General features: G+C 33.6%; 1 protein-coding gene across 1 annotated transcript; it reads left to right on the top strand.

The window, feature by feature from the left end:
- Nucleotides 1–846: 846 nt before the first annotated feature.
- LOC146533696 (putative inorganic phosphate cotransporter) lies at nucleotides 847–18,769 on the top strand. The gene is made up of 10 exons (XM_085193934.1): nucleotides 847–1,054; nucleotides 5,813–5,937; nucleotides 7,694–7,873; nucleotides 9,121–9,259; nucleotides 10,291–10,511; nucleotides 11,259–11,408; nucleotides 13,692–13,824; nucleotides 15,496–15,620; nucleotides 16,070–16,189; nucleotides 17,438–18,769. Exons 1-10 carry the CDS (start codon nucleotides 1,024–1,026, stop codon nucleotides 17,600–17,602), a joined length of 1,389 nt encoding a protein of 462 aa, XP_085050060.1. The 5' UTR covers nucleotides 847–1,023; the 3' UTR covers nucleotides 17,603–18,769.
- Nucleotides 18,770–20,169: the final 1,400 nt, after the last annotated feature.

Raw genomic sequence — 20,169 nt, 5'->3', positions numbered from 1 at the left:
TTTCCATTGTACCGTTAAATAAATATCATAGTTCAAATAACTCGTAACCGTCATTTATATTTTTATTTTACAGTGCCTAAAAATAAGATAAATGAGTTATTTCAATCATTACTAATAGGTTAATTAAGAAAAATGTAGTAATATTTCGAAAGTCAAGAAATTCAAAAGGTAAATATGTATGTATCTTTAATTTAATTGCTTCTACTGTCTCTAGTTTGACAGAATATTCGACAAGGACTTACGATTTCGTAACCTATACATTCTACAGAAAGTAAAACAGTCATACTCCAAATGGAAATCGAACTCACAACCACTGTGTTTACAGTCAAGCACTAAGCCAATATACTGCGATGACATTATTGTACTGTATTAAAAAATGCACACATAAAGTAAATATGAAATTTAATATGAATTTTAATTTTAATTTTGTAAAATTAAAATCTGCAACAAATCGTTCCTTGCGGTCGCGACGTGCGAGCAGAAAAAAGATTGGTAAAAAAATGTTTACTTATGAGGCACGACTTTACAATAATTTACTGTCTACTTTAAGGAGTGTAAGCTCATTTAATACATTTAAAACTCAACTAAGCGAATACATAATTAAAAGCTACCCACCTTAAAAAAAAAAACAAATGCATTACATGAGTAAGCAAAAAAAAAGTGTTGCTGTAATTGACTAATGTACGATCGACTACAATTCGTTATTTTGTTAACCAATGTTTCCATGTAAGTGGCCTATGTCTTTAATGGAAATAAATATATTTAACCGTATGAAGTATTATACAATGGACACGTCACATCACAAGAAAAAAAAACGATACAAAATTAATAATAATACCGTAGTAGCGGAATAGTGACCAAATAGGATTAACAGCGTGCGCACGCGCAATGAACCACGCTGGTTTCTTAACGAAATCGATCGAAAATATAATTTAAAATCGTTTAAAAATATTTATTTTTGTATTATTATTATTTTTTAGTGTCTTTATTTTGTTTTAATAGATTGTGATAGTGTGAGGCAAAATGATGGAAGATCAAGATGTGAAGAAGCCAAGTGGGTTTTTGTTTAACGTATTTTTTATATTTTTTCCTCTTTGAGAATAATCAGAAAGTATTATATTATTTGACACAGGGGCACAAGCGTGCGACTATAAACGAGACGTTTGTGGGTTCGATTCCTACTCGAGATAATGAAATATACTATATTCATTTGTTTTTTCTGGTAACGAATTAAAGCACTGCATTGAATTCTGCCACTTAATACGTAATCATTGAAAAAAACAACTATGTACGGGATACATAAAATGTAAAATTTAAAAAAAAATATAGAAAAATAATAATAATGAAATGAATAAAAGGGTACACAGAATACGTCTGTAGAGTTATCAGATTTTAAATAAATAAAAAAAATCCTGTCGAAAAACATAAAAATAACTAAATCTTAAACGTTTATCTATGGATTAGTAAATATTATCATAAGAACATATTTTCTTGATTTTCTCGCAAGCTCTTCTCATTGCTGGTGCCTATCAAGCAAATGGTACCTTACTCCAGGTCTGACAAAACTGTCAGCTTTTATATCTGTAACTGTCAAACTTTTATAAGAGCTGTATTTTTCTCTCCGTCTTCTCCGTAACGTGACTTCTTCTGTATTATGGGTATTGTGTTCTCCAGTCGGGTATTTCTCTTTTTTTCTATCTCTCTGAAACATTCACAACATTAACATTATTAAAATACGTGGGCACGTTCTCCTTATAACGGTCATTAAAAGTCAATTTAAAATCTATTTTGAAGATGATGATTGCTATAAACCATATTGTACCTATTATATAAATATTGCCTTTATAAAAATACGATATTTTTTAAATATCTCTTAATATTTAAATTTACTTATTTAAATATTAAGTATTACTTATTTATTTATTTAAATTTGGGCAGTGCGTGGGGAATTATTTTAACAATAAATTTTGTCAGTCTATCTTGATGGCAGGAAAGGCTTTTCTTAATATGGCATGATATTTCATATCTTTTTTGATTGAAAACGACAATTAAAATTAATTATAGTTACATATTGGTCCATATATAGACTCAAAATGTATTCAGCTTAGTACAAATCCAATAAAATATAATCAATTGAGGATAAGAAATGTAACACAAGGCAGTCTTGTGTATTATCACGTCAATTATTTTCTTAATTACAAGGTTAACATTATAAAAAAAGTTAATTTAACTTATACCGTTATAGTTCAGTGGTGTTGTTTCTGACTCTGCAAACGGCTGTTGTGAATTCGAGGCTAATTTCTTAAAATATTATGGTAGGCAAAATAGTGTTAAGATACTATATATAAATGTCTATTATTACTAAGAATGTCTATGTCAATTTCCTTTTGTTCTGCCTAACCTTTCGCACATAGCAGAAAAGAAAAGAAATCAATATATTAAATATTTCAATTTCTCAATAGGAAATCGAACCCACAATCTGTCATTAGCTTTGTGTCTTAACTGAGCTGGAAAATTATAAACTATAATATTATTATAAATATTAATAAACGATTGCAACACATGTCTCGGCAGAAATGTGTATACTAAGAAACCTTAATAAAAGTTTTCAATATTTTTTAAATGTGGCCTTATTTTTTTTGAATTGTGAACTGCAAAAACAGCAACAGTAGAAATATTCAATTAAAGCGACCTCAAAATTAGACTAAAGATTTGAATGGACAGTTGTTATAAACAGGAAAAAGTAAACGATATTGGACATAACCTTAAATTTACAATACTAATTAAATCAATATTATGCATTGCATTTTTTAGAATATTTATTAATTATTATTTTAGTGTAAATTAATTTCTATGGTATCAAAATTCAATTACTTTGGAATGAACATATCATAGGAGGTAAAAAAATTAGACACACAAGCAAGACCGAGTTATGTTCTCACAATATTCCCTAAAATATATCGAAAGCTGATTGTTAATGTGCCAATTAATCAAGCTACATTTGAGGTGTACCTCATAAAAAGAAGAACGACAAAAGCAGAAATATCTGATACCATATACCATAACATTTAAACCATAATAGAAGAAGGAAATGAATGAAATTAAATTCATTCTCGTCTAGTCAGTTAAGGATGTCAAATTAATAACTTCTCTGAAATAAATGTAATGAAAACAACGTATGTTTGTAATAATAATTTTCTTTACATTAATCACTGTTAAGAATGGAGTTTCTGCATCTACTAATTTAGTGTTTTGACTGTTTTGGTAAAATAGAATCGCAGGAACGAGCAACAAGCTGCCGAAGAAAGCCCAGATGGCTTTAAAAATATTATTTATTTTATTTCTATATATTTTATATTTACATTATTTTACAAAAAATATGCTTACGAAATGACGTCACTTTCGTGCGCGTTTCTAATATATATCTAATAGGTACATAGTACTATGCAAAACTGTCATCAGTTATTTATTGAATACACGTATTTTATTTTTTATTTTATTGTCTCTTAATACAATTTTAGAATAACTTACGTTTTAAGTACCTTCAACGACGTAATCTTGTCTTTTTATGTGTAGCAAATGTTTTTTTTATTATAAAATTCTACTAATACAATATTATCAAATATATATTACTGGACGGATTTTGATGATACTTTATAGCTTATACATCAGGATAATACATAGGCCTCAGTTTATGTACTAAATAAACTGATTACGTAAATACTACGTATATACAAGTGAGGGAAGCCCCGTTTAGGTCGCCATTGAAATATAAATTTTTGTGTTCATTGCTTTGATTAACTGCCGATGGTTGTTTTTGTTTAAGATATTATAATATCCTCGTTTTAGCAAAACTGAGGTTTGACATAGATGAGAAGTGCAGAAAATAAGAAAAACAACTTCATTCAATTAATTGCGATTGTATCTACATTATTATTATTCAATATGATGGTTATATAGATTGCACATTGAATCACAGAACTGAACGCCGCTGCTTGTCTCATTACCAAAGCGAGGATATAATACTTTCCAATGATTGGGAATCGAGTTTATAACCTTCTCGTTTACAGTCAGACACTGTGTCGCTTCGCCACAACAACCTCAAGAAAACGTAACCTAACGCCGCGCTTTTTTAACCGGAGCGGGGAAATGTCAATAATTAAATAAAAGAATTAAATAAACCTTTAAGGAAACAAACTAGCTAAAATTATTTAATACAACTAAATATTGCAACATAATATTAAAGCATATTTACCTCCACAGGTATTCAATATAAGGAGGAAAAACGTATGTTCCAATAACTTTCGTTATTGCACGAGACTTGCAACTCGCAAGACTGTAATTATGGAATTCCTTCACATACTTTGTTTACATACAGCTATTTTAATATTTGTAAATAAGAACTGAGCTCAAATCCATAAGATTAAAACTTATTTTAGAGGCCGTCAGGGCGCAGGGACGACAATTCCCTTGGGGCGAGGATGTTCGATTCCCGCTGGCGCTCGAGGAAATTAATTATTTAATATTTTCATTTCCTCAGTAACTTATGTAAAATATATTAAGTGATGTTCCAAACACGGTTTGAACCCATAACCACCTCTACAAAGTACTCCAATTCTCTATATAGTATAATATTTATGTATATTAATTGAATTACAAGTTTTATTCGCATACAATTGTGTTTTTACATATATGAGTATATGCATATCGATTACATTTCCATCAAAGTCAACAAAAAGCTAAAATCTGTCTTAGTTAAAGTCATTTTATTAGATTTAAACGTACGTTGGTGATACTTTACTCGTAATTAACTATACAATGACTGAGTTTAATCATCTCATATAACAACGTCCTGTCACGTGACGTAATTGTTACGTAATTACGTTTTTATCTAAGAATTTTATTTTAAGATCTATATTTCAAATTAATTATTATATCATTTTATATTAGCTTCATGATTTATCCCGTATATTGCAAAGTAGGGGGGATAAACTATTGTTAAGATACTCGTTTTGCCTATTTTCCGCATTTCCAAAGTTTAACTACTACTACTATATTAAAAAATATAGAAAAAGAAATTGTTTAAAAAAGCCCACCCACCCAGGCTTCGGTACCAATTTCAGTATTTCGATCAAAGGGAAGTACAATTTATAAAAGTTGACTACCTTAAGTGATAAAAGAAATTCCAGTTTCATATCTACTAGCGAACTCTATAAAAAGTCTTGACAGATGGACAGACGAACAACAAAGTGATTCTATAAGTTCATTTTTACCTTTTGAGTCACGGAACTCTAAAACATTCGCTATAGTGGAGATAGAATTACACATTCATTTTTAACCAACTTCAAAGAAGGAGGTCAATATGAATTTAATCTTACGAGTATGTAACGATTCTTCCGATTCTTCTGATAACCTCAACTCAAATCTGTTATCGATTATATGGATCATTATCATCGATATCTCATACCTGTCAGTTACCTATATGAATAACTCAAAAAAGATTAAATCGATTTTGATGGGTTGTTTTGAATAGTTTTCTAACTTAGTTTATCTACACGATTATTGATTATGATATTATGAGATTTTATTATCAGAATCTTAAACTCATAACGAGTTTGAGAGATTTTTGTTTTAATTAAATTGAGTATTTTCTAAGATAGGATATATTTTAAGTTACATCAAAATAGGGTTACATCAGTAGTTTTGAGATATCCACGTAGTTAATTGAAATGTATTCGAATACATCTCTTACCAACTTCCAAGTCAGTTTACTTTGTAAAATTACTTTTGTATAATAAAAAATATTTTACAGAATCATTCCTTGGCATCAGGCATCTTCAAGTCGCGCTTCTGTTCCTGGCGCTTGTCTTGGCGTTCTCCATGCGAGTCAATATGAGCATGGCGATAGTTGCTATGACAGACCAAACTTTGGATAACGTGAGTATTTACTTCATACATATTAAGTATATTTTTTTGTTATTTTTGTTTAATATAATTTTAATTTCTTTAGGCCGTTGTGTGCAGGGACACAAGTAGGCGACTGTAATAGTTATGGGTTCGATTCTCACTCGGGGAATGAATGAAATATTTTTTATTTTGTCGCTCTGTTAGAGACAAAACGTTGAGTTCTACTACTCAACACTCAATGTATGGTTTCAAGGTTCCCTCAGGTGCCTACCCTGCTGTATGTGGAACAGAGTGGGAAGCTAAAAAAATTCAAGGAAGTGATATGGCTTCTCACAAATCAGGGTAAACATTTGCATGTTAAATTACGCAGAACTTAACGTTGCACCTTGTCTTAGAAGAACAGAGATATGAAAAAACAACAAAAAAAACTATATAATCCTTCCCCGACTGGAAATTGAACCAACATACTCGGCAGATGCTGCACCACTGAGCCGTGATGGCAATCGTATCGTAAGCGAAGCGTGAAGACAGCATAAAGTTATTTACAAGAAACATCACGTTTTTTGCTCATTTCGATTACATTGTCTTGAGTTTAATTTATATTATAATAAATGTTGTATGAGGATTATTTTTCTAGAAGGACACGTTCTTCCAAATCTTGTTTAAGAATCTGGTTTAGCAAATATATTTCTATGTATACCTATTACCAACTTATATTTGGAGTAATATCTTATGGTCTAATGTTAATGAATTTCGTACTATTATGGGAAATAAATATCCTAAACCAGAAATTTTTAAATCAGAAAATCTGACCCCATTCGGGGGAATTATTATATTATGCTAAAATCATTTTCGCATCTAATGTCTAGTTGGTCCAAAACCAAAGGTATATTAAAATCTAAAGTGAGCAACATGGTTTCTCGACTTAAAATCTTTTACCTACTTCACAAAAATGTCTATGCTCGAAGATAATATAAACATAATATTGTCAATATATCAGCACTGATTACATCGATCCTATATTGTCATTTAAGTACTTAGATACCTAATAGTGACATAAAATCTTACGAAAACAGCGATAAGAACGAGCATATCGTAAATATTGCGATTGATTTGCAACAGGCTATGATCGACACGTTCATTTTTATTTATTTCAGTTCGTGATTTTAAACTCGACTTTTAATATTCAAGCGACTGCGACTGGTTGTGGGTTCGATCCCCATTCAAGGAAATGAAATGAAATTATTTTAATTTATATTTTAATTTCTTCGCTCTGGTGTCGAGAGGCAAAGTGCGGCGTTAAGTTCCGACACTAAATACACAATGCCTCCTGAATTCGGCGGAAAGTAGGAACTATTTGTCCCTCTGCCTACACTGCTATTTGCGGTATCAGCGTGTACCTGATCTAGTGTTAAGACACTCAGTTCCTCACTTTTCGCCAAATTTTCTAGACATTCTCTACCATAGCGGAATAAAAAATTGATAAGACACTAACTTTCCCACTTTCCGCCAAATTTTCTAGACATTCTTTACCATAACGTGATTTTAATACACATAACTCCAATCAGGGCTCCAGGGTAGGCAGAATAAGGGTATTCTTAATGTACTCCGTTCCTCACATTTTCCATCCGCCCAAACTCAACGCCGCTCTTTATCGACTACAGCGGTAAATCGAAAATAATTCTAATAAAGTAACTTTTCCAATTGATTATAAAACCAACGACCATGGAGCTTATTGACTGTATTTACATAAATATAAACATATTAATTTATTTCTTTGTTACAGTCCTTCGATTGGAACATTAAGATACAAAGTGTTATCCTATCCTCGTTCTTTTGGGGATACATTGTACTCCAAATACCTGGGGGGGAACTGGCTGCAAAGTTTGGGGGCATGATCCTGATAACAATATGCGTTGGTATAAACTCGGCTGTATCATTGCTTATACCAATTTGTTCGTATTATGTAAGTATGCTACTATTTTATTTCCATGTTTATTTGTATTTATTTATTTTTTCGAGATAAAATTGGAATTCTAGTATTGACTATTTTATTCATTTCAGTATTTGTAATAGTCAAAGGTAATTCTCACTCGAAGAAATGATATATTTAATATAGAAATATTTAATATATGTATATAAATGAAATATATCATATTTTCATTTCTTCGTTCTGGTGGCGAGATCTGGTCTGGGATCTGGTGGCAATGCCTCCAGAATTCATCGAGAAATGGGGAAGAGAGTATCTTAATACTACATTCCCTCTGCCTACCCCGCTACTAAAAAAGTAGCAAAAGTAGCAAAGTAGCTAAGTAGCAAAGTAACAAAGTAGCAAAAGTTACTATGATAAACACATGTAAATTGAGCCTCGATGGTGTCATAATCTATCTATTGACACTACATAAATATTTGTTTGTTTTTACTATTTGTCAAAGCCTATCACGTTTTCTCTTATCGTTATCAATAATTTCAAGATATATAATGACAAGATACAATATAATGTGATCACGTCAACTCTCACAATAGTAAACAAGTTTATCTAATAAAGATTTCGGTCATCTTCGGCTCGTTGTTTGATCAGGTAAGGTGCGGTGTTGGGTTCCGCCGTGTCAATAAATGTCTCCAATATGTTTAAAGAGTGGAGAACGAAGTGTTATGATGCTAGAACATCTTTCCTACAAAATAATTGCGAGAGACTCCAACTGCGTACTCCATAGAACCAACTTCGTAGAGCAGTTATGATTGCAGAAGATAATAGTGGGTTCGAATCCCATTGGATGTACTATTTACATTTAACACAATTTAAATACATCATTTATGAAAGTAATTCTTTTTTAAAAAAATTAAACTGCACAATCTATCTCTTATAAAGGCACGTTCTGACCTCAAGGTCCTAATCGAAATTACTTGTGAACCAATTAATTATAGAAACGAACCAGCTGTCGCCACAAATTACATAATTTTGATTGATATAATGTTACTTTCATTCGTGCTTATTTCTATATAGACGAGAGAAATATCGTCTATATAGAACGATACAATGAGGTTCTAATTATTATTATTGTACTATACAGTGCCCATGACTTTCGAGGGAACTGCCTACCTTTAGTGATACGGAGAATATCTCTCTATTTCAAAATCAAAACGAAAAATATTTTTATTTATTACTTTATTTTATTTTATTATTTTTTTCATATTAAAGTACTTTTTTAGGGTGGATGGAAATTAGTTTGTGCTTGTCGTGTAGTGCAAGGGCTGTCTCAAGGCTTTATTTTCCCGTCGATACACAATCTAATAGGTAAATGGGTGCCATTAGAAGAGAAAAGTCGTCTTGGTACAGTGATATATGCAGGTAAGCTTAATTAAAGCATATTTAACGCATTCTCTATATCTACTAAAAGAGTGTAGAAATCCCAGCTTCACGCAATATCCCGCAACAGCAAGGTAGGCAGAAGAATTTCCCAAAGTGAAAAGTTGAATTCACGACCATCGTGAAAATATTCTTTTTTAGTTTAGTGTGCCGTCGTGGCGCATTAAGCAATAGCACAACAAATTTTACATTTTATAATAAAAGTTTGAGAAACAGAATTTCCTTGTTAACATTTTGTCTCATGCCATAATCATTAGTGTATACGTCACAATGGCACAATGGCATTTGATGAACGTTAGAAAACAAAATATATACGATTTCATATCTGAACTGTCATCTAACGATATCAACATGTTAGAATTGACATATGTCTAAATATTTAGAACTCAGGCACGTGATAGAACGTCATTCAGTATGAGTGGCCATTAGAAAAATATTTTTCTTAGATATGAATTAAACACTGAGTATTGAGACATTCTTTTCTCCACGCATCCCACAATTTTATTTTTAATTTATTCCCCCGGAAGCCGTTAAGCCCGAGCTCTACTACGAGCTGAGTGGACCCATTAAGGACTACGTTTAACTTATTTCCACTAATTTTATATGGAAGAAAGAGGCCATTCCACCCGGTCATTTCTCTGTTGTACTGGAAACCAGCTTTATTTTAACGAATATTTGCTTACTTACTCATAGATGAGTTCAAAATAAGATGAACTTATTTGAACATACGTTTGTATACCACACACGTACAACATATTGTTATGATAATAAAATAATTAGCCATGAAATATGTTTTTTTTTGGTCTTTGTCAAAAATAATGGATGCAGAAACGATGGCCAAACAAAGACTTATATTAATAGTATTTCTGTAAACGTTAAATGAAATTTAAATGTAAAATATTTTTTATATTTACTGTTGAAAATATACGTTACCATCATTTACATACTTTTGTCTGTTCACATTTTCGATCATAACTAAAGAAACATTAAATCAAAGTTTATCATTATTTCAGGCGCCCAACTGGGAACTGCTCTTCAGTTGTTGGCATCAGGATTCATAGCAGATTTCTGGGGATGGCCAGCAATTTTCTACATTAATGGAACTCTAGGCGCTATTTGGACAGTTGCTTATGTGTTCCTAGGAGCAGATTCCCCAAGAAACTCTAAAATGATTAGCACAGGAGAAAGAATATATATTGAAACATCTCTAGGGCATGTTGGCAGTGTTCATAAGGTTGGTTATTTATGTTCGTTTCGTATCCCCAATGTCAAGATATTTGTTAGGATCCTAATGTGATATTAAATAAAATGCATAATGTTTCAAACTATAAGTACTCACTACGACGCTTCACACTGTATCTCGCATGTTAGAGTAGGCAGAGGAAGCTTAGTGTCAAGACACTCCGTTTCCCATACATCGCGGAATTTTGGTGATATTTCGTACAATGGAACTTACAGCCTCACTTTTTCTTCTTATCAGAGCAATAAAATAAAAGAATCGAATCGAACCCATATCCGGATTTACAGTCAGAGTCAGTAAGTTGCACTACGCCACAAGAGCCTATTATCACAAAACTAAATCATCGATAAAGCAGTGTTCATACTAGACCATTGCTAATTTCAATTTCATGAGCATAGAATCCGTCAACCACGAATTATCAACACCAATTTATCAAAGGACATTGATATTATATTTACCTCTACTATTGCAAATTTTATTTTATCTCATTGCTGTGTAGAAAGGAATTTTTAGATAAGGCTGGTGAGAGGTCTATATCACCTTGTACCTTACATACTACTGGTTGACATTCCAAAATGCAACATTTACTTATTCTTTATGTTTTGAAATTGTAATAAAATATTTTTGTTACCATTCTTACTGTATTCCACTAAGCCTGGCTTAGTAAACGCAAGGTAGGCAGAGATATTATAGTGTCAAGACATTCCGTTATCCATTACTAAATGATTTTTTTCTTTTAAGAAACTACCAACACCATGGAAAGCTATATTCACTTCGCTACCTTTTATTTCGCTGATAGTAGCCCATTGTGGTCAGAATTGGGGCTTCTGGACACTAATGACTGAAATGCCCTCCTATATGAAACAAGTGTTAGGCGTTGATATAAAGGCGGTAAGTTATGAGTCTGTTATTTTTGTTTTAAGAGAAGAATGGAGTCAATTTATTGTCTTGGATTACTAAGTGTGGACTTAAAATGAGAAAACAGAAGTATGTGTTTCTTTGTTGTTTCATATTAGAACACCCTTAGAAAAGTCCTTTCCCCTAATAAGAGGTCAAATTCATAATCATCGCCTTTACAGTCAAATACTGCGCCAGGGTCAAAAACAATATAATTTTAAAAACCTTTAAGTATAAATAAAGATATAATTATCTTCATTCACATAATGATGCAATCCGCACTTTACTTCGTACATTTTATTATATCTTGCTTTAGTTTTTAGAGTTCCGTAACAAAAGTGTACAGTAAAACGTGACCCTATTATTAAATTTTGGCTGTATGACTGTCTGTTTGTCCGTCTATCACTAGGTTGTATCTCATAAACTGTGATAGTTAGACAGTTGAAAATCTAAATAGAAATTATTGCCGGTAGAGTAACACATAGAATTAAATAAATATTTATGGAGGCTAACATACAAAAAACGTGATTTTTTAACGTTGTTATACATCATTATACGGAACCCTTTGTGCGTGGGTCCGTCTCGCACTTGATCATTTTTTTTTATATAATTGCGATAGTTGAGGGTAAATTCACCACTTGAGGAAATAATTATATTCATGGGGATAGTGTACAAGTGAATGTGGGGAAAGGGGTGTATTAAAAATAAAATTCCCGTTACCTAGTCTGCTATACACAAGTTGCCTTTTTGTTTATATTGTCATTTATTTTTTTAATATTTACGTAATGACCCAAGAGCACAAATTGATGATGACTCAAATTTTCCACTTTTCCATTCACGAGTATATATAAATATTGCTCGCTGGGTGAAACCCAACTACTAGCTTTGTCTAGGTATTACTAGCGTAGTGAGAAAAGGCTTATGATACAGGGTGAGTCATATTGAACTTTCCGATTTCAATAAGGTGTGTATTAAAAACAAAGCGACATGCAGTAAAAATTATTTTATTGTTTGAAAGCACATAACATGCAGTTTTAATTTAGTTGGTTTTAAAAATGATATCCTGTAAATGTCTACCTCCATTGACCACACACTGCTGAAGCCTTTCCCGGAAGTTGTCCATTACTCGTCGAGTCATATTCAGCGGAATAGCATTGATTTCTTCCGTGATTGCAGCCTTCAGTTCATCGATGGTTCGGGGACGATGCGTGTACACCTTTTCCTTCAGGTAACCCCAGAGAAAGAAATCGCAGGGGGTTAAATCAGGTGATCTCGGCGGCCACCCAACGTCACCTCGCAAAGAAATGAGATGACCGGGAAACATTTGTCGCAGGATTTCCATTGAACGCCTGGATGTATGGGCTGTAGCACCATCTTGTTGGAACCAGATGTTATCGTTGTCATGATTCTGCGTTAATTCCTCCAATTTCGGTTTCAGAAAAGTTTCAAGCATGTCGCAATACCGAGCAGAGGTAACTGTGACGACTTGACCATCTTCTTCAAAAAAATAGGGACCCCACACACCAAACTCTGCAATAGCGCACCACACTGTCACTCGAGGGCTGTGAAGTGGTCGTTCGTGTAGGTTTCGTGGGTTATTCTCGGCCTTGTGGTCTTGTTTTTAATGCTGATGATGTTGCTCTAAAATTTGATACCCAATTTCTGATTGTTGGTCCAGTGGGAATGGGATCACGTCGACCAATAGCAAAATGTAAACGGAACGCACGCTGTGTTGTGATCACGGAGCCCCCATTTTTAATAAACTCTTCAACTACGAACGCACGATGTTGTCCCGACCAAGCCATTGCTCACACTAAAACTGCATGTCATGGCGCGTCTAATGACACCATCCCCACCCTTCTACTCCTTCCCTTCTTCGTGCAACGTCCTTCCAAAACCGGAAAGTTCAATATGACTCACCCTGTATAAGTAGTCACGCTTATTTTAAGTGGTCATGTTTGAATGTTTTGTCGTGCGAGCGACTTTTGATTGTTTTATCGTGTTTATTCAATACAGGTGGCGTATTCTAATGACGACAAAACAGTATTACATGTTTTTAAAATGTATTACCTAAGCAAGTATTATTAAATAAGATAACACATCTTCTAACCAAAAATAAAAGAAGAGTACAAGGTGCAAAATTATTATGCCCACAAAAATATATAATTTATCAAGGAATTTATAATAATATTCAAAAAAATCATATATCCATTTGTTCAGGAGGTACAGTACCTAGTATAGTATTATATAAGATAGTGCTATTTTCTTTCATTTCAGAATGGAGTAATGTCAGCCATGCCATATTTAGCCATGTATTTACTTAGCTTCCCCATTGGTTTCCTGTCAGATTATATCTTAAAGAAGAATTGGCTATCGATCACAGCTTGCAGAAAAGTATCCAATTCTTTAGGTAAATTGGTTTTTATTTTTTTAGATATTCCTAACATAGTCTCGTTTTTGAGACGCAATGTCTCGAGAATATTGGATTTTATATAGAGGAAATTGACACTTAGTCGTGTTACCAGAACGAGGAAATAAAGATTATTAATTCCCTAGAGTGAGATTCGAACCTGCTACAGTTGTGATTACAGTCCAATAGCTGTATCACAATGGCTTGTGTAAATATGTATAAACATATATTTATTTTACAGAATATACTTTTATTAAATAAGCGAATCAATTTTACATTTTTAAATATAAATTATTATAAAAAAGATACATTTAAAAATATAAAAAACCACACTTCCGAGGGCGGGACAAGGGTCCAAGCCATCGGTGGCTAGGGCTCCAGAGAGAGGAACCTCCGCACAATACGTGCCGTCTCAAGTAACACTGCCTTCTGTATCCGGTTCTTGATCCAACAGCTAAGCGATAGCCTCTTAAGGTGTTGGTCGAGGCTTTTCGCTATTAGACCGTTAACCGAAACCACTATCGGCACAATGATAGTCGCATTGACATCCCACATGGCGGTAATCTCATGGGCTAGGTCCAAATATTTAGATTGTTTTTCTTTTTCGGCCTTCACGAGATTTTCATCATGTGGGATAGTAACGTCAACAATCACTGCGCGGCGCGCCGCTCGGTCTACTAGTACTATATCAGGTCTATTGGCAACAATATACCTGTCAGTAATAATAGACCGATCCCAGTAGAGCAAAGCACAGCTATTTTCAAGAACAGACATGGGATTGTACCTGTAGTAAGGCACCTCCAATTCTACAAGGCCATATTGAAGAGCAAGTTGCTGGTGTATTATCTTGGCTACTTGATTGTGTCTATGCAAATACTCGCCATTAGCAAGATGAGAACAACCAGAGACAATATGTCTGAGGGACTCCCCAGGTCGATGACACGCCCGGCAGATGTCGATAGTGCCATCTTTCATAATATGTCTCTGGTAGTTCCGTGTCTTGATAACTTCGTCCATAATTGCACAGACAAAACCTTCAGTTTCTCCGAAAAGATCCCCGAACTGTAACCAAGATAATGATGAAACAGTATCCACGTCCTGGCCCACTAGGGCTCTATGGAATCTACCATGCAGCTCCTTGCTCTTCCATACAGCCATGCGATCAGAAGTAGTAAGTACTACAGGCCGACGCCTGTTCTCTTTGCCCAAGGAAAGAGGAGTAAGGCCTTTGTCAACTGTTACCACATCCTTGTGCATATCCACGTCAATCTTGAGAAAATATTCTCTAAGACTGCATACCTCGTGGTTATGGAGGTTCTTGACATTCAAAAAGCCACGACCTCCACACTTACGCGGGATATACAGTCTCATTACAGACGAACGCGGATGGTGCATTCGGTATGTCGTCAACAATTTACGTATTTGGCGATCTACGGAGTCTAACTCAGTCTGTGTCCATCTTACAATGCCAAAAGTATAGGCTAAAAGCGGCATAACCCAACCGTTGAAAGCACGCACCTTGTTGCCACCAGATAAAAGGCTGCCAAGCACTTTTTTCAGGCGGCTAAAGAAACGCTCCTTCACCAATTGCTTTATGCTCCGCTCATCAATACCCAATGCTTTATTTTTATTATTAAATAGATAAATAATCAATTATTTTCTAAATTCCAGGTCACTTCGGCCCAGCCCTTGCTCTATGTGGTCTTTGCTATGTACCTCCCGGCTCAGTAGCTATGGCAGTCACATTACTGACGCTTGTAGTTGGTTTGAATGCTGGCCATTACACTGGTTTTATGGTAATATATTTTTAATCAAGGTATCTCTTTTCGAAACCATCGATTTGCAGTGCTTATAAATATTCTAAATAAATATTATTTTTAATTTTCTTGAGTCAGTTATGCTGTCTTGAACTGAAGTAAAAAGTAGAAAACTATCTTAACTGTGACATAACAGGTTAAATATACATCACTTCATGGTGCGGTGTTTAACGCTGACATCTTCGTTCACAACTCGAGAAAAGAATTTTTTATTTAAATGTATATTTCCATTTTTTCGTTCTGTTGTCGAGGCACGCGTTGTTTCCGCAACACGCAGTGCCTCTAGAATTCAGCGGAAAGTGGGGAACGGAGTGTCTTTACACTAAGTTTCCTCTGTCTATCCTGCTGTATGCGGGATACAGCGTGATGCTGATTTAATTTAATTTTTAATACAATTTACTAACATGTAATTTGACTTGCTTTTACAGCTGGTACACATAGATATGGCGCCGAACTTCGCGGGAACTCTCATGGGCATCACCAATTGTATAGCGAATATTATATCCATCATCGCACCTCTAGCAGCCGGAGCCTTACTTCAAGATGAGGTGATTTTACTCACTTCTTTTTTCATTATTCTCTATAATATCTCTAGTTCGCACTTTGTCTAAGCAAAGTGGAAAAATTTGTGTGAAATTTATCCCAAAATAAACTAGACATACATGACTATTTACTTTTCGAGATAAGAAACAAATTAATTTACTGTAGCGTTTGTTAGAGATTTATGTACGTTTGAATCCCAATTAATCTTGCCAATAGAAAATTCTGTAATTTTTTTGAAAATATTTACTTTAACGAGACTTAGAAAACTCTCTATCTTAGCAATTATTATAATATTTTTTTATATCAGAGTTGGCTGAAACTGCAGTTTTCTATGTATAGTTAGTCCTTCAAATGTTGCGAAAATAATTCAGATGCAAAAATAAATAATTTTGTGGTATAAGCGGGCGAAACCGTGAGCGGGTCGCTAGTAATGAATAAACTCACAGTTGCGAATCACATTAATAATGCTTAATGGTATTATAATGAAAATAGATTAGATATAACAAACAAATAAAGGATAATTATAGGCTTTTATCGTTTAATAGTAATTAAGTTTTATATGTATTTTAAAATAAGTTTTCCTTTGAAATTGTTTGTACATTTGCAAGATCTGACCATATGGTTTTTAGCGTAATTCACATACAAAAATATCATCGACTTAGAAAGTAATCCTGCTAAAACCTTAAATTCTCAGGAAAGTCCAAAAAACTTGTTAAAAATGATGACTATAATTATTAGAAGGCACGCAAGCTTTTTAGGAAGCCCTCACGTTTTTTTACGTGACCCTTCTACAATATCAGATACCGTGCTAGATCAACACAGATTTCACTCTCCTTCCCTTACCACTCATTTCTCATAAATGTTTTCTATAATATAGTCACACATTCTTTAGACTTGCTTTAACCACCTGAGAACGTCACGAGGATGTCATATTGAAATCCCCGATTAATGAAAATATTAATGGATATCAACGTCACGGAACCCAACATAACATTTTTTAGTATTGGATTCCATGCGTTCATGGTAGGCAGAAGGGACCTGGAAACCTAGTGTTAAGACAATCGGTTCCCATTCAAAACACTTCCGTTCCCCATTGACCACCAGATTCTAGAAGTATGCATGGTGAGTGGCTGAAGTCAATGCCGTGCTTTTTTGCCTCGTTACCAGAACTAGGAAGTATTTCTTCAAGTGAGAATCGAACCTGTCGATCGAACTTATCTGGTGTTTTTTACCTTACTTCTCTTCTTTTTCAGACCGATGCTAACGAATGGCGCAAAGTGTTTTTCGTTTCTTCAGCTGTTTATATCGCGTGTAACGTATTTTTCATTGTGTTTGGTTCCTGTAAGACCCAAAGCTGGAATGAAGTGAAGAAAGACGAAAAGGATGAAGAGAAGAATTCTAACAAGACTGCTTTATAAGAGTATACTCTTAGTCCTACTAATATTATAAATGTGAAAGTTTGTCAGAGTGTAAAGATGTTTGTTCCACTTTTATTAGATTTATATGAAACATTTATTTTGTTGGTTTAGTGCGATTCCGAATCGTCGTCGAGACTCGTCGAGACCGAGGCTTAAGTATCCATTCAAGATTGTAAGGAAAAACTATTTATAGAAGTTAAAATACTAAAGTTTGTACTCATTTTGTATAAAAAATATTCGTGTCTTTTGTTTGTGTTGATTTAGGAATTTCATTTTTTCTGTCCTCCGTATACATAAACATAAACATTTGATATTTTTTTAACTTGATACTTCCAAGTGCGATCTCTCTCTCTAGATAAATTGTCTTGACAGACAATTTAGTTTATACACACTGTATACACAATGTCTCGATGATTGAATGGAAGGGCTCAAACCTAGAATGGCTCTGCCTACCCTGCCATATGCGTGATACAGCGTGAAGCTGAAAAAAGAATATAATATATTATACTTAACAATTTCTAAAACCAAGGAGTCTTATCCCTACGCTTTGGTAAAGTAAAGTCGTATTGGATTTCGTTTGAGAAATTTAAATGTAATTTTGTAAATATAGTTATTATAATTAACACTTTTTCGATTTTAATTAGTTAATAATAAATTAATTTAATATAATTGTAAATGTACATCAAATAGATACTTATGGAAAATTCTTGAAATAATAAAAAAATGAAATTCAAGAAAATTCTTTTTCTGTTTCGTGACGACTGTGGGTTAGATTCCTACTCAGAGGGTAATGTCTTCTTACTAAGAAGACAATGCCCCAAATATTTGGAGTTAGGTGGAGAACGGAGTATTTTAAAAAGAGGTTCCCTCTACCCACCCAGCTATATGCGGGATACACCGTGATGCTATGAAAATACATATACAGGGTGGAATTGTCAGCACCACTTTAAATGGAACCACAGTTTTAACTACTCTATAAAAGCCTAATATAATTCAGAAAAAAAAATAATTCCCAAAAATGAAAAAGTTATTTTTTCAAACAAAATAAATAATAAAATTATCGTTTTCAAATAAAACGCCATTTGTAAAGTATAACATAGGCACGCACAAAGCGGCAACGTCGTACACTTATGTGTGCGTCACACGAAATACAGGTATGGATAAAAATCGTGAAATGAAAAAAAAATCCCGTGTCCAAACTGTTAAGGTACCTTGATTAATTTCTTTTATTCTGGGTTTAAAATATTTTACCCTATATGCAGTTTCAGTAAAAGGAGCGCTGCCTCTTCCACTCTGTATATGAATAATTTTGTATTATAAGCTACTTCACTTAAAAGAAAATCTTCTTTGAGAAACATTTTACTCACAAAACAATATTTACCAGTACAAGTGCCGTGATTATTGTTTTTTTCTTAAAGTACAATATTTTCCTTTTAAAAAATATATATCTTTAGAAACACTTTACGGTACAACAATTTTAAATATTGCCATAATAAAAAACTCTTTGAGAATTTAGAATAAATATTTAAATATTATATTTATATTGCGACACAAAGAAATGCATTCAAAAGGCATTGTTATTTCGTAATTAAGAACCTAATTCGGACTTCTTGTTTCGAAATGCATAAAGAATAAGATTACAAACAAAACCTTTATTTTTAGTTTAGCTTAGCTTATGGTCATGAGAATTTTATTTTTCCTGTTCACGATGTATCCCACATGTATAAGGAATAGGCAGAGGGAACTTAATATTAAGACACAGAGTTCCTCCATTCTTGAGAGCTTCCGTCGTGGCACAAGGGTGTTCCTTTAACGTGACGCTTGTGGGTTAGGTCCCCACTCGGGGAACTAATTATTATTTATTAATATTGTCATTTCTTCGCTCTGCCATCAAGGCAAAATGTCCGGCGTTAAGTTCCGCCACTCAACACTCATTAAAAGTGGAGAACGGATTGTCTAAACGCTAGATTCCCTTTACCTACTCTGCTTGCTAAGCGGGAATAATAAAAATGATTTTGATGATGATGAAAGGCGTAAATAGCTCAGCCGCTTGAAGTGCTTGGATTAGCTAGTTACAAGAGAGTGAGTTCAAAATCCAATATTTATCAGGTACAACAATGGAAAAAATCCTCAATTCTTTGCTTAATTAGTATAAAAAGTCAATTTAACTTTTAACCTTAAAATAGATAAATCTGTATGGACACCATACTATCTCTCATTTCACACAATTATAATAAAATAATTATACTAGTTATTGCCTATAACTTTGTTCGTGTGTTTAACTGCTGGGCAGTGAGAAGTAGGGTACGGAGTGTCTTAACACTACCTCACTAATAAGCCGGACAGCGCGCTTAGCACTAGGTTTCCAGCTACTCTCTGCCTATCCTGCTATGTGCGGGATACTGCGTGAAGCTAATAATAGTGAAATAAGTGATGCGAAGTTATCTAAATGATTCTTTACTGTAAAATATATACTGGGGCCATCATGGCGCAGTGGAGAAGGGTCTGCTTGTAAATAAAAGAACGGAGTGTTTGTTTTAAAAATAACGTTCACAATTTCGCGGATA

The sequence above is a fragment of the Heliconius melpomene genome, chromosome 12 (genome assembly GCF_056956725.1).
Source record: "Heliconius melpomene rosina isolate 202511_hmr_F chromosome 12, ASM5695672v1, whole genome shotgun sequence".
NCBI classification, from domain to species: Eukaryota; Metazoa; Arthropoda; class Insecta; order Lepidoptera; family Nymphalidae; genus Heliconius; species Heliconius melpomene.
This window is presented reverse-complemented; position numbering and strand designations above follow the sequence as displayed.

Bases quoted from the DNA above. Each gene is read 5' to 3' on its own strand.
- LOC146533696 (XM_085193934.1), top strand. From the start codon at position 1,024: ATGATGGAAGATCAAGATGTGAAGAAGCCAA. The intron at 1,055-5,812 runs GTGGGTTTTTGT...AATATTTTACAG, and splicing joins TCAAGATGTGAAGAAGCCAA to AATCATTCCTTGGCATCAGG. The intron at 10,512-11,258 runs GTTGGTTATTTA...TTTTCTTTTAAG, and splicing joins ATGTTGGCAGTGTTCATAAG to AAACTACCAACACCATGGAA.